This window comes from Scyliorhinus torazame, chromosome 10 (genome assembly GCF_047496885.1).
Source record: "Scyliorhinus torazame isolate Kashiwa2021f chromosome 10, sScyTor2.1, whole genome shotgun sequence".
NCBI classification, from domain to species: domain Eukaryota; kingdom Metazoa; phylum Chordata; class Chondrichthyes; order Carcharhiniformes; family Scyliorhinidae; genus Scyliorhinus; species Scyliorhinus torazame.
The window spans coordinates 191586563-191601050 of NC_092716.1; the positions used below are offsets into that span (position 1 = coordinate 191586563).

At 45.5% G+C, this 14488-nt stretch overlaps 1 protein-coding gene across 3 annotated transcripts in view; it reads left to right on the top strand.

Annotated features, from left to right (window-relative positions):
* tead1a (TEA domain family member 1a) overlaps positions 1-14488 on the top strand; it is a 356877-nt gene that overhangs the window by 331658 nt on the left and 10731 nt on the right. For all 3 annotated transcript variants that reach the window (XM_072466178.1, XM_072466177.1, XM_072466179.1), the window contains exon 11: positions 7760-7900. In XM_072466178.1, coding sequence (XP_072322279.1) covers positions 7760-7900 — 141 coding nt within the window. The remainder of the gene's footprint in view (positions 1-7759; positions 7901-14488) is intronic.

Genomic DNA, 14488 nt, shown 5'->3' on the forward strand with positions numbered 1-14488 from the left:
TGATGACTTTTGAGATCTCACCCTCGGCTTGCTGTGGGAAACCGTATTGCTTCTGGGGCTTGGGATCGGGACCTGAAATTGTGATCATGCCTGGGATCTTCCCACAATCGTGTTTGTGTTGGGCGAAGGCTGGTTTATGTTTTCTGAGGACCTCTCTAATTGTCTGGTCTGTACTAATTGTTTGCCGATCAAATCAATAGCCTCCTACTGAGCAAATCCTATGTTCAAAGTCCCTACAGTGAGCGTAGCGGGGGCTCTCGCTGTTTTGGCCATTTTCCATACACACCTATTCACGTGGCCAAAGGAAACGTTGTGGGAACTCAAAGTCGATTCCTAGAATGAGCTCGGCTGTTTGGGGCAAGTCGACTAAAACAACGGGGTGCCTGGTGTTTATGGTTCCTATCTGAATATCTACGGGGGCTGTAATGTATCCCTGCTGTACATGTCCTGTAAATCCACTAAGGGTAATGGTGTCTGTGGTGGGCCATTTGTCACGCTGATACATTTTGGAGGAGTTTAAAATGGTACGGGACCCTCCTGTGTCCCAAATGAACTCTACTGGATGCCCCCGGACTGTGTCTGTGACTACTGGTCTGCCTGATTTATCCCAAAGTGTGTCGCAGACCCAAGTTGGGGAGTCCGAACACCGTCAATCTGTGGTGTTGATTACTGCATTATCTGTTCGGGCGCTAATGCTCTGTATGGGCCTAACATTGTTCATAGGTGGGCGTTCGATCGCTGGTGCCGTTGCTGGTTCGGAGGGTTTTGTCTGCATTCGCGGGCGTAATATCCCATGTGTCCACAATTATAGCAACCTCATGGTGCCTGTGCTCTGGGGTGCTGTCCTTCATGTCTGCCCTCATTTACCCATGCTGGGTCCTGATTAGTCCTGACTGGGTGCATATTCGCCTCTGCCTTTTCCTGATCTGCCTTCCTATGTAGGGATTGTTCCCAAGCTCTGGAGAGTCGCTTCAAAACCCAAACTTTATTATGTGTGGCGTCTGCGGGGTCGTAATTTACACAAGCCTTTTGACCTGCTTCTGTGGCGTGGGAGACTAAAGTGCGGACCCATTTAGTTGTGTCGTCTTCATTTAAATGTGCGCGGTTCAAATTCCCAAATACTGCCTTAAAATGGATCCAAAGGCCATCTGCAAATTGGATGCTCTCCCTTCTTTTGCCTACAACGGTTCAAACCTTCCACTGGGTCTCCCTTGTTGTACCCGATCGCATCTAAAATGGCCGTTTTCATCTCCTGTAGGGTTCCTCCTCGTACATTCTGGGGTTCTGGTAAAGCTGAGCTAACGGACGGGTCAAGGCTCATGACTATAAGCTTAATTTCCTCCGGTTCACCTAGACCGTACATAACCGTTTGCTGTCGTACTCAAAGAAATTATGTGGGCCTGCGGTGAGTTCGAATGGTTCAATTTTGGCGCAGGCAATTCTCAATTGAGTGATGGTTAGTGGGGTGGTGTAAACGAAATCAGGCTCATCCCGATCCAATGACTTGCGCTGTGTGGTGACTGGATTCATGGGGGTGTGAGCTGCCTGTGCAGTCGGTGGTGCGGGTGCTTTCCTTTTCAGGGCCTGGGGGGCTCCATTGTGATTTTCGGTATCCTCCACATATCTATGGGCGGTTTCATTTAGTTCTTGCCAATTGGGGCCATTCTCCACATCTAAATCTTGTCCAAAGGTATCTCTGAATCCGTTTTGCACTGACAGCAGGAACTGCAACTTCTCTATTTGTCGTCTATATTTCGCGTGATCTACTGTGCTCTGTCTTTGTTCTGTAGTGGAGCTATGGAGCGCTCGTAAAGCTGCCTTTAAATCTGCGTATTGTCTTGTTAACCGTGCTACCTGCTGTTCTGTCTCTTATACCAAAATTGCGCACTGTGTATCTTGGTCAGCTTTATCGTACTGGGCCTGAAAGCTGCTAAGGTGAACTAAACAAGATTGGTGTGCCCGTTTGACATCAGCCATCTCTTTATCTTTAGCTGCGAACTGTTCCCGGAGTTGCTCATTAATCTTTTCACATTCACTATAGTTTCCCTCATTCTTCTCCTCTTTCTCAACTAGCTGTCTGCGGAGTGTCCTCACGACCTCCTCTGTGCCTTGCAACCGTGCCAAACACGACACTATTGCCATCGGCTTACGAACTTTCGCTGCATTCTTCTTATGTACCTCAGTTAGGTTGTCCCACCAGGTTTGTCCTATGCTTCCTGGACCTGACTCAGCATGTGAACAAAACTCGGCCCAAAGGGGCCATCCTTTCCCCTTCAAATACTTCCTCAACTCTTCTTCCCATATGGGGCACTGCTCTGCTCTGTTGGTCGCTGCGACCTCGGGTTCCTGCGGGTTCATTAGGCGTTCCATCGCTTTTGTGGCCATTGCTACTATTATCTCTGTTTTCCTACCGTTAAGTTCTCTGTTTTCCTACCTCTAAGTTCTCTTTTGCTCTGCTTCTAACTTCTCTTTTCCTACCGTCAATTTGGGACAGGGGGAATAAGGCGGTGATTCGAACAGCGGGTATGGCCGAGGCTATTTTCTGGTTCACAATACTCCCGAAAGTTTTAAGCAAAGTTTTATGCAAAACGAGTTTACCTTCTATCCCTTTTAGTACGCATGCAGGTTAATACACACTTCCGAATTTTGGTGATTTGATCGATTTCTTTCACTTTTCCTCAATTGGATTTCTGACGCAAAGTTTTGTGAATTCTCTCGGAGTGACAAAATCACTTCTATGTCACACCAAAAATTGTATGCATGTTGACTCTATCAAAGAATGCATGAACTTTACATAGATGGTACAACCCAGAATTGGGTCATTCAGATCACACATTCCATGTTGGTGTTTGTCCCCCACATGAGCAGTATCCAGATTCCATTTGCCCATCCTGAACCTTCGTCCTCTTTTTTCCTACAGTCAACTCACCTAATCTATTCTTCAAACTTTATACAGTCACTGCAGTAATCACTAACTCCAGTCATGCAATTCACAGCCCCATGGGCATCTGTGTAAAACAACAGCATACATTTATGTCGCATCTATAACATAGTAAAAATGTTCCATAGTGCTTCATAGAAAAAGGTATCAAGCAAAGGTTGACACCAATAATATAAAAGTTGACTGGAACAGTGTTTTTCAAACTTTTTTTCCGGGGACCCATTTTTACCAACTGGCCAACCTTTGGGACCCATGCTGGTTGACCGTCGCAACCCACGCCAGCCGACCTTCATGACTGACCATTTTTGCTTGTCTTTAATGTGACGCATGAGCCTGCTTGGTCCTCACGACCTCACTTGCTTTGTCATTCAATGTTACATTTCTGTATGGGTTGAGATCCTGGCGCTCACACCACCACTGCTTTGTCCTACTGCGGATTCTCCTGAACCACTCACTCCAGCAGGTTTAGCTGTGCGATTCTGGTCTGTTTCTGTCTCTGGCCCCCTCTTCCTTATTGCAAAATGATCCAATTTAAGTTTTACAGTACTGTTGCTTGTCTGCTGCTGACAAAATGGAGGAATCGCAATTGTGCACGTGATGTCAGTGTTCGGGGCGTGTGACCTGTTTTCTGCCGTCGCTTCAGGCAGGAAGACTGCATTGAATTTTTAAAAAACTCTTCTGGGTCAGTGCAGTCAATGCACTGACGTCAGGAAGAGGCGGTGTTTCTCGCTGGGCTCCACGCATGCGCACTGATGAGTGGGCACGCATGCGCAGCGCGCCCGCATTCTGAAAGCCGGACGCGGCCGTCAATTTTAAAGCCCTTCACAGCTGCCATTTTTAAAAGCCGGCTGCTGTGGCCGTTGCGCATTAATTCTCGCGAAACAAGGAAATGGCAGACTTTGAATAGGCATTTTGTATCAATCTTCACAGGAGAAGATATAAAGCACCCCAAGAATAATAGAAAAGTAGGGGACAAAATGGAGAGAGGAACATAAAATGATCGCGATTAGTAGAGAAAAGTACGAGGAAAATTAGTGGGACTAAAGATGAGACCATTGAACCCTATATCTTGCATCTGACGGTCTTAAAATAAGTGGCTACAGATACAGTGGATACATTGGAAACTTCAAAATTCTCTAGGTCTGGAAAGGATCCAGTGGATTTGAAAATTACAAATGTAACACCGCTATTCAAAACAAGTGGGAGGCAGAAAGAAGGAAACTATAGGCCAATTAGTCTAACATCTGTCATTGGGAAAATGCTGTTATTAGGGAGGGAGTAGCAGGACATTTTGGAAAATCATAATACAATCAGGCAGAGTCAACATGGTTTTGTGAAAGGGAAATGACGAGTGACAAATTTATTAGAGTTCATTGTGAATTAAACAAGCGGGTAGAATAATGGGGAACTAATAGATGTAGTATGTTTGGATTTCCTTGGGCAGCACGGTGGCACAGTGGATTAGCCCTGTTGTCTCATGGCGCCGGGGTCCCAGGTTCGATCCCGGCTCTGGGTCACTGTCCGTGTGGAGTTTGCACATTCTCCCCGTGTTTACGTGGGTTTTGCCCCCACAACCCAAAGATGGGCAGGCTAGGTGGATTGGCCACGCTAAGTTGCCCCTTAATTGGAAAAAATGAATTGGGTACTCTAAATTTTTTTTTTTTTTAAATAAGAAATGTTCGGATTTCCAAAAGGCATTCAATACGGTGCCACGTAAACGGTTGCTGCAGAAAAGCTCATCATGTTGGGGGTGATATATTAGCATGGATAGAGGATTGACTAACCAGAAACTGGCTACAATGGTCATTTTCTGGTTAGCAAACCGAGTGTATTGCTGCAGGGATCACTGCTGGAACCTCAACTATTTATGATCCATCTTCCTGACTTGAATGAAGGGACTGACTACGTCTGAGTCAAAATTGCAGATGATGCAATGGTAGGTACAGAGGTATGTTAGGAGGAGGATACAAAGAGTTTGTAAAGGAATAAAGATAGGTTAAGTGAGTGGGCGACAGCACGGTGGTGCAGTGGTTTAGCCCTGCAGCCTCACGGCGCCGAGGTCCCAGGTTTGATCCCGGCTCTGGGTCACTGTCCGTGTGGAGTTTGCACATTCTCCCCGTGTTTGCGTGGGTTTCGCCCCCACAACCCAAAGACGTGCAGGGTCGGTAGATTGGCCACGCTAGATTGCCCCTTAATTGGAAAAAAATGAATTGGGTACTCTAAATTTTTTTTTTTTTAAAGTGAGTGGGCAAAAATGTGGCACATGGAGTATAAAGTGTGAGGTTGTCCAGTTTGGCAGGAATAATAGAAAGTTCAAATTCAGAGGTATTGCAAAATACTGTAGTACAGAGGATCAAACGCGGGCCCTCGGCGCCGTGAGGTTGCGCCATTGTGTCACCCTAGGAAAGTGGAGTTAAGGCTACAGTCTGATCAGCATGATCTTATTGAATAGTGGAGCAGACTCAGTGGGACAAATGGCCAACGCCTATATGGTGAGATCTTTTATTTGCTCTTGCAGAGCACCTTGTAATGTTTTATTGTGTTAAATGCAAACTGCTGTAATTTAACACTGACGCGTACAGGGAGATACTAGAGCAGGTGTCTTAATGCTTGCTTAAGGACACTGATTTAAAGGAAGAGAGAGATAGAGAGTTTTAGGGAGAGAATTCCAGGGCCTTTAGCCTGGTCAATTGAAAAGCACAGCTACCAATGGTGAGGCGAAGAAAATGTGGATTGGACAAGAATGTGGCAGGCACATGGATTCCAGGGTTCAGATTCCTGGAGTGGGACTTGAACTCACAGCCATCTCACTCAGAAGAATTAGTGCAGTCCACTGTAGAATTGATACCCCAAGGATTGTTGGTTTTGATGAAACAATTCAGAGCATTTAATACTTATTTCCTGCAGAGCAGGAGTGAGAATGGGAAAATTAGGAACTTATACGTGTGTGAAAATTTTTTCCAATACAGCAGTGTACCCTGCATTTGCTTTGTTTAGCCTGGTTTGGTTTCCAAATAGGGCCTTGTGTTTGAATTTCATTATTCAGTTTGGCAAAGTTCTAATGTTGTTTCTCATGCAGATTTTCCAATCAGATTTATTTTTGTTAATGTAGCACAATCAGTCACTCACGAGGCGAGAAGAGATGAAGTCAATCGATGGCTTTATTATGCAGACTTGTTCCCCAGCAACTCGGTTACAGAATGCGGCTGCTGGGAGAACCCGGGTTCTTATACTCCACCTTACTGGGTGGAGCCAGCAGGCGGCAGATCCAATCATAACCCAGTGTCTGTCCACCAATGGCCTCTCTGCATCACTGGGTACCGTACTACCCCTAATACATACCTCCACAATTAATGCTGCCCCTTCTTAATCCATTGAGCTTTCCTGTAATTAACAGCAAGTTGCGTACTTATTTTGAATGTCTGGCTTTTGTAATTTGTCGGTAAAATAGGCAGGAGATTCATTGCAAAAACTGAATTCAATCAAACAGCATCCTTGCTTGCCATTGTGGCGGACGTATACGGTATATGATTGCCTTCCGAAAGTAATTGTATCACAGCTGACAGTAGTTACAGTCAAAAATGAGACACTGGCAATCTGACCTTACTCCCTCTCTCCCGTGAGGTTACAGTTTCATTTGAGCAGAATAGCCAAGGGACAAAAGAATAAACACTTGTACAATTGTTATTTTGTACTATGGGCAATTGCGAGAATAATATGTTAATACCAGCAATTAAATAAAAATCAAAAACAATTGATACCTCAAACGAAAGCCCTTCTTTGGAAAGATGTGTCCTGTGTCTATCACACACAAGCTATCACATATAGGAGCATCACATTGTTACAGACCCAGATTAGCTACAGAAAAAGCTCATGACATCTTGCATTTATTTAGTGCCTTTAATGTATAAGTCATGCCAGAGACTTGAGCTCATGATCGAGGCTTTGAGCAGAGTAGTGCAGGAGTCGGAAAGGCAAACTTTCAGATGAGTTGTTGAATTTAGATCCCAATCTGTTCAGTTGAATGTAAAAGATCCCAAAGCACTATTCGAAGACGAACTGTTCTCCTCTAATAACCCTCGAGCCCCATGCTAAATTGGGTTAACTGATGATCTAAGATAAAAACAAAAAATGATGGAAAAACTCAGCAGGTCTAGCAGCATCTGTGGAGAGTGAAATGTTTCAATTTTATAATACATTTCTTCACCTTCATGATCTATCTGGACTGCTGTCTGTGGGATCTTTGTGCACTGTTTGGCCGTCACGTTAGCTGACATAAAAGTGATTAAACTTGAGAAGTAGATCACTTTTGTGAACATCTTAAAAATGAGTTATTTCCATTAAATACTGCAGAAGGTTATTGAAGGCCTCAGCGGTGGTCTGTGGGTGGCACTCTTGCCTCTGAGCCAGAAGGATATGAGTTGAAGATCCACGCCAAATCACAGTGAAGTTCCAGACAGTACTAAGGGAGTGCTGTACTGTTGAGGTGCCATCAATCAGACAAGATCCTGTGGCACTATATCAAAGAAGAGTCTTCCCTAGTTTCCTGGCCAATATTTATCCCCTTGCCAGTCATAAAAATTAAAAGACGCTACCTGGTCATGATCACATTGCTGTTTGTGGGAGTTTGCTGTGTACTAATTGACTGCTACAATTTCTACATTGTGATAATGACTGCACCTCAAAAGTATTACCTTGGCTGGTAAGCACTTTGGGATGTCCCGTGGGTGTGAAAGCCACTGTACAATGCAAGTCTTTTCTTTTCAGAAACCTATTTTTTTTGTGTCGTGATTTAAATCTCTTTGATGTATCCAATAGGCTGACCTGAATTGCAATATTCAAGATGATGCAGGAGCATTTTACGGTGTCACTAGTCAATATGAGAGCTCAGAAAACATGACAATCACTTGCTCAACCAAGGTTTGCTCATTTGGAAAACAAGTAGTTGAAAAAGTAGAGGTGAGTTTACCCCAAGGTGAGACAATGTGGACAAGTTAAACTTTGTACCTGAAAAATATAAGTAATTGCTCTTGAATATGTGACCGATGTGGTTCTGGAAAACCTGAACCCATATCACCAGCTTTGCATACATTCATAGACTCGTATGGCATAGCAGAAGGCCAAACAATCCCCCCATGTCTCTGCTAGCAGCATTCTCCTTCGAGCATTTAGAAAATTTTCTTTTTTAAAAAACTGCTTTTTAATCTGATTCCTTTGAGGATGTGGCATTCCAATATGGGAATTGCATCATAATTTGCTGCTTATAAATAAAATTCTTCACCTCTTCGATCAGTTTTTTTTGCCAACTATTTTAAATTTACATCCCCTGTTTACTGACCCTCCTCCCAGTGGAAATGATGAGCACAAAGGAGGAAGGCCACTTCAGTCCACCTTTCCAAAGAGACCTAGGGCTGGATTTAGTCATGGTGTTGGAGATACTGCTAAAGGGCCTGAGAGTAGGGGCAACCCTGATTTGGTGGTCTGCAGTACTTGAGGCCTCAGTTAGTTGGCTGCCTCTGGGCAATGGCAACCAATTGATTAGCTGCCTCCTGGCAACAAACTGCCCTGAAAGGACTAGTCAGCGTGCCTGAATAGGAGCCTGCAAGACCCCTGCCCCCTAGTGTGCTGGGCAGCTCCCAATGTGGCGATGGGCCCTCCTGTCACTGGTGAAATGTCCCAGATGGTGGGAAGAGGTCCTTAATTTTTTTTTTTGTATTTTATTGATTTTTATTTTAAATCCACCATTACACAGATACAGCTATGAACAGTCTGTACAATCCTACACAGAACCTGTACGGAAATAGAAATTGAATGCCTTCAATACATGTAGTTAAATGTTAGTATCATAATTCTACAAGTCTACTACGGGACAGAAACGTTGTCCAAATATGTATAACACTCCTGTTATGCACCCATGGTGGTCAATTTTCTGTAGGCAACTTCACCTATCCATACTGCTGACAGGTCACACTATAAACCCCCAAAACTATCTTACAGAACCCATTCACAGCAGTTTTCACAGAAGAAAAGAGAAATCCAAGAAACACGATCACAGATATAGCAAAGACAACATTGCCACAGATTAAGAGGGAAATCCATGCTAAAGCAGGTTTTATTAGGCAAAGTTATCTATTAAAATTTCAAACAATGGGCACACAAGTCACCTAACATTTAGATTGTTTAACATACAAATGAATCTAAAATATTTTCAAAAAAAGCCAAAATTTAAGATTTTTCCTTTAAATGTCCATGACAGCCATGTTAACAAACTTTTTCCACCCTTGCCCATGGAATGTTACATATTTGGATTAAAAAGTGACTTTCAAACTCACTAACATATCTCAAGTGTGTTTGTGGATTTCATGATAAAAATCCCTGTAACATCCAAGTACACAATTATTTTATCTTTAATATAAAAAAATTAACATTTACAGACATGAACACCTTTAGATGTGAAATGGGTGGCAGGGGAAGGAAGAACAGATGTAGTTGTGCTGGGATTCCCTCCCTATTTCAAAATGTGTTGCCTATTATTGAACTACTAAAACCTTGCATTTACAAAATAGTTGATAAAAATATTCCTCTGAATTGTACAAGAGGTACATCGACCAAAGATAAGGGGACAAGACAGATGTTATTCTGACTTGGCTTTGTTCTCTCCAGCAGCAGATGCCTCATTGTTTTTCCGTTCACCGTTTTCTGCAGGTACTGAATCATCAGTGGCTTCCTGATTAGCCTGTGGGGGATTTGCTTTTGCTGCTCTGGCCTTGACCTTTTTTTGAGCAGCTGGTTTCTTTTTTGGGTTTTCATTGGTTGGTTTTATACGTCTCTTCCTCAATTGCATGGAAGTTGATGGTAGGGATTTGTCTATTACTCGATCAGAGGCCCCCTTCTTAGGCATGTTTGGAGAGTTTTTAAAAAATTACGTATAACGAAAAATTAAAATTTGGGGGGGAAACTAAGAGGCAAACAGATTGCACTTCTGCACAGCAAATTGTGCAGACAGCCCCGAATGCTATACAACTACCTTGTTACAATACAACTATGGAACGTTAATCGAAGAGGTCCTTAATTGGCTACCCAAGTTGCTCAATTGGCTTTTGCACAGGTCAACCTTCCTACCCACTGGTAAGATGGCATTGGGCAAGACGACCGGCATGTCAAGTTCCACCGCCTTCCTGCGGCATTTTGTGCACCCAAACCCCCCCCCCCCCCCCAACCACATAGTCCCTCGAGCCTGCTGCACCATAACCAGACGAGACAGATTTAAAATAATTGGTAAAAGGGGGAAATTGAGAAATTTTTTACGCGGCGTGCTATAATATGCAGTTTGTTTTCATGAAAGGATGGTATGGAAGCCGAGTCAATAGCAGCTTTCAACAGGAAGTTGGATATGTAATTGAAGTGAAAATTATTTGCAGGGGTGGGGAAAGAGCAGGGGAGTGCGACTAATAGAATAACTCTTTCAAAATGCTGGCATGGTACAATGGACAGAATATCCTGCTGTATTGTAAGATTCTATGTCCCCATTTCTGTTAAAATACCTTCTGAAAAAGTTAGAAATACAAATGCTAACATTCAAGGGCTACTCAAGATAATTTCACTCTTGTATTGGCTGGATCCTTTGCAACCTAACCATGTCTGAGAATCCAAGCTAGAGCTAAGAACCAAATTCAAATGTGTGTCGAGATTAAGACTGCATTTATGCTACAGCTAGTTACATTGTAGTGCAAAGCAAGATACAAAAATTATTTCATGCTAGAGCTGGGAGTTCCCTGATGTACCTAATGGTATTTGTAGAACTAGCCTTAGGAGGAGGAGTGCACTTCAGATTCAACAGAATGTTACCAGGGATCCCAGAGTTACCGATTATGAACATAGATTAATTAAACAAAGCTTGCACAAATATAGAAAGTTCAGGGTAATTTGATTTAGGTTTTTGGATTTAAAAAAATAAATTAATTGTTAGCCTACGAATCTGAATGTTAGGCAACGATTCATTTGAATTAAAGGTTTTAATTTTTTTTTTTAAATGCATTTTATTCAAACTTGTATCAAAGTAGGTTACAGCAAATAAACACCCCGGGAAACAGTCTTCCCACCAATCAACTACAGTTTGTACAGATTTTTCTCCTTTTTCACCCCCTCCCCATCACCCACCCTCCTGCGACGAACAGCTCCTCAAACATGGTCACAAACACCCCCACCTTTTCTCAAACTCCCCTGCTGAGCCCCTTAACTCATACTTTATCTTCTCTAACCGCAGGAAGTCATACAGGTCACCCAACCATGCTGCTACCCCCAGTGGCGATGCCGACCACCACTCCAGCAAAATTCATCGCCGTGCAATCAGAGAGGCGAAGGCCAAGACATCGGCCTTCCTCCTTTCCATAAGCTCCGGCTTCTCTGAAACTCCAAATATCGCCACCAAAGTGTCCGGGTCCACTACCTCCTCCACTACCCTGGCTAAGACAGCGAACACTACCGCCCAGAATCTTCCCAATTTTTCACAACCCCAAAACATGTGTGCATGATTCGCTGGCCCCCGCCCACACCTCTCACACTCATCTGCTACCCACTGAAAGAACCCACTCATTCTCGCCGGAGTCAAATGCACCCTGTGCACCCCCTTAAACTGTATCAGGCTCATCCTTGCACAAGAGGAGATACCGTTTACTCTTCGCAGTGCCTCACTCCATACTCCCCAATTGATCTCCATTCCCAACACAGTTTCCCATTTCTCCTTGATCTTCACCATTCGCTCGCCTCCTTGCTCTCCCAGCCACTTATATATATCCCCAGTACTTCCCTCACCTTCCGCATCCGGAAGCAGCAGTTGCTCCAGCAGGGTGTAAACCAGCAATCTAGGGAACCCCTTCCAGACCTTTTGTGCAAAGTCCCTAACCTGTAGATACCTGAACTCACTACCCGTCGGCAGCTCTACCCTCTCCCTTAGCTCCTCCAGACTGGCGAACCCTTCCTCCAAATACAAATCCCTCACCTTGACCAGCCCCACTTCCCTCCACCTCCTGTATACACTATCCATCTCCCCCGGCTCAAACCCATGATTCTCGCACAGCGGCGTTAGCACCGACATCCCTTCCACCCTAAAATGCCTCCTCAGCTGATTCCATATCTTCACCGTGAACTTCACCACTTGGCTCCCTGAATACCTACTCGGAGCCATTGGCAATGCTGCCGTCAGCATAGCCCTCAAACTGGACCCCTTACAAGATTCCTCCTCCATCCTAACCCACTCTACCCCTTCTCCTTCCCACCACTGCCGCACCTTGTCCACATTCACCGCCCAATAATAATGAAGCAAGTTTGGCAAAGCCAACCCCACCTGCTGCCTCTGCCTTTGTAGCAGGCTCCTTCCCACCCTCGGCACCTTCCCCGCCCAGACAGAGTCAGAGATGATTGTGTCGACTTTCCGAAGAAAGGCCTTTGGTATAAAGATCGGGAGAGCCTGAAAGATAAACCAGAACCTCGGCAGAATATTCATTTTCACAATTTGGACCCTCCCCGCCAACGTTAAGTGCAGTGTATCCCACCTCTTAAGATCATCCCTGGCCTCCTCCACCAGCTTCGATAAGTTCCACTTATGGAGTCGCGTCCATTCCCTCGTTATCTGAATCCCAAAGTACCTAAACCTATCCCTCGCTATCGTAAATGGCATCCCCCCGAAATTAGCCCGCTGTGCCAGCTCATTCACCGGGAACACCTCGCTTTTCCCGACATTCAACTTGTATCCCGACAACCCTCCAATCTTCCCCAACAGGCCCATAATCCTTCCCATACTCTCCAACGGATCGGAAACATAGAGCAAGAGGTCATCGGCATAAAGCGACACCCGATGCTCCCTCTGTCACCTCATTATCCCCTGCCACTCTGCCGACCCCCTGAGAGCCATCGGCAATGGCTCTGCGGCCTGCGCAAACAGCAGCGGCGACAGCAGACAAATTAAAGGATTTAATGGGATAGACATAGAGAATGGGGGCGCTTCTCTCAAATGCAGACAAAGTCGCGTTTCACGACGGCGCGAAACGGGCACGGGGACGACCGATTCGGTCCCCCACAGGGGGCCAGAATGGCGCTAGAGCGGTTCACGCTGCCAAATGGCCGCCGCGCCAACCCGCGCATGCACAGTTGGGCCGCGCCAACCCGCGCACGCGCAGAGGACTTCTTCAGCGCGCTGGCCCCGACTCAACATGGCGTCGGTGTTCAGGGGCCGGCCGCGCAGGAAAGTAGGCCCGGGGGGGGGGGAGGCCATCCCGCCGATCCGTGGACCCCGATCGCAGGCCAGACCCCATCGGAGGCCCCCCCCTCCGGTGAAGGATCGCTTTTCCACGCCCCACAGGCCGACCCTTCGCGGCGAGTTCCCGCCGGCAGCGACCAGGGGTGAACGGCGCCGGCGGGACTCTGTTGTATCCGCGCAGCCGCTTGGCCCACCCGAGCCGGAGAATCGGCGGCCCCGCCGATTCTCGCGGCCGGCGCCGCGTCAAACACGCCGGCGCAAATGGAGCCGATTCTCTGCACCTCAGAGAATCGCGCGCCGGCGTCGTGGCGCGGTTGCGGCGATTCGCCGGCGTGGGGCTCGGAGAATCCCCCCCATTGTGTTTTCACTTGCAGGTGAGATCAGAACTAGGGGTTATAAGTACTACGGTCATTAATAAAGCCAATAGGAAATGCAGGAGAAAAGTCTTTACCCAGAAAGCAGTGAGAATGTGGAACTTGCTACGGAGGGAGTGGAGACAAATAGCATCGATGCATTTAAGGGAAATTAAATACATACATGAAGAGAAAAGGAATATACTGATGGGGTGAGATAAAGTGGGGTTTAGAGGAGGCTCATGTGGAGCATAAATATCAACACAGACCCCGAAGCAAAAAGGCCTGTTTCTGTGTATTACATTATGTTTAATTCTATGTAGAATGAGATAAATATTTCCTGCTGGTGGGGAATTTAAGACCGGGGGGGAGGACATGATCTAAAATCAGAGCCATACCATCCAGGAGAGAAGTTGGGAAACACTTCAGAACTCTTCCTTCCACATCACTCCCTCCACTTTATCTACAGTCTGTACCATCTACAAGATACAATGCAGCAACCCACCAGGATCCCTCCATGAGCACTTCCCAAACTCCTGACCTCCATCATCTATAAAATCAAAGGTAGTATGCACATAGGAATGCCACCACCTCCAAGTGCCCCTCCAAGTCTTGCAACCATTCTGATTTGAAAATATTTCACCATTCCTTTATTGTTGCTGGGTGAAAATCCAGAAACTTGCTCCCTAACAACACAGTTAGTGAAATACCATCACCAAATGAGCTTTGGCCCTTCAAGAAGGCAGCTTACTCACCACCTGCTCGAAGGGCAACAAGAGATGGGGAGCAAATTCAAAAATGGTACCCATCATCTGTGCCTGTATTCTTCTGAAGTCTTTTACAGGATAGACTGAAAGCACTTGGGCTTTTCAGTCTGAGAATGAGATATTTGAGAGTTGACATGAGAGTCTGGATGGATGGACTAAGATGGACTGA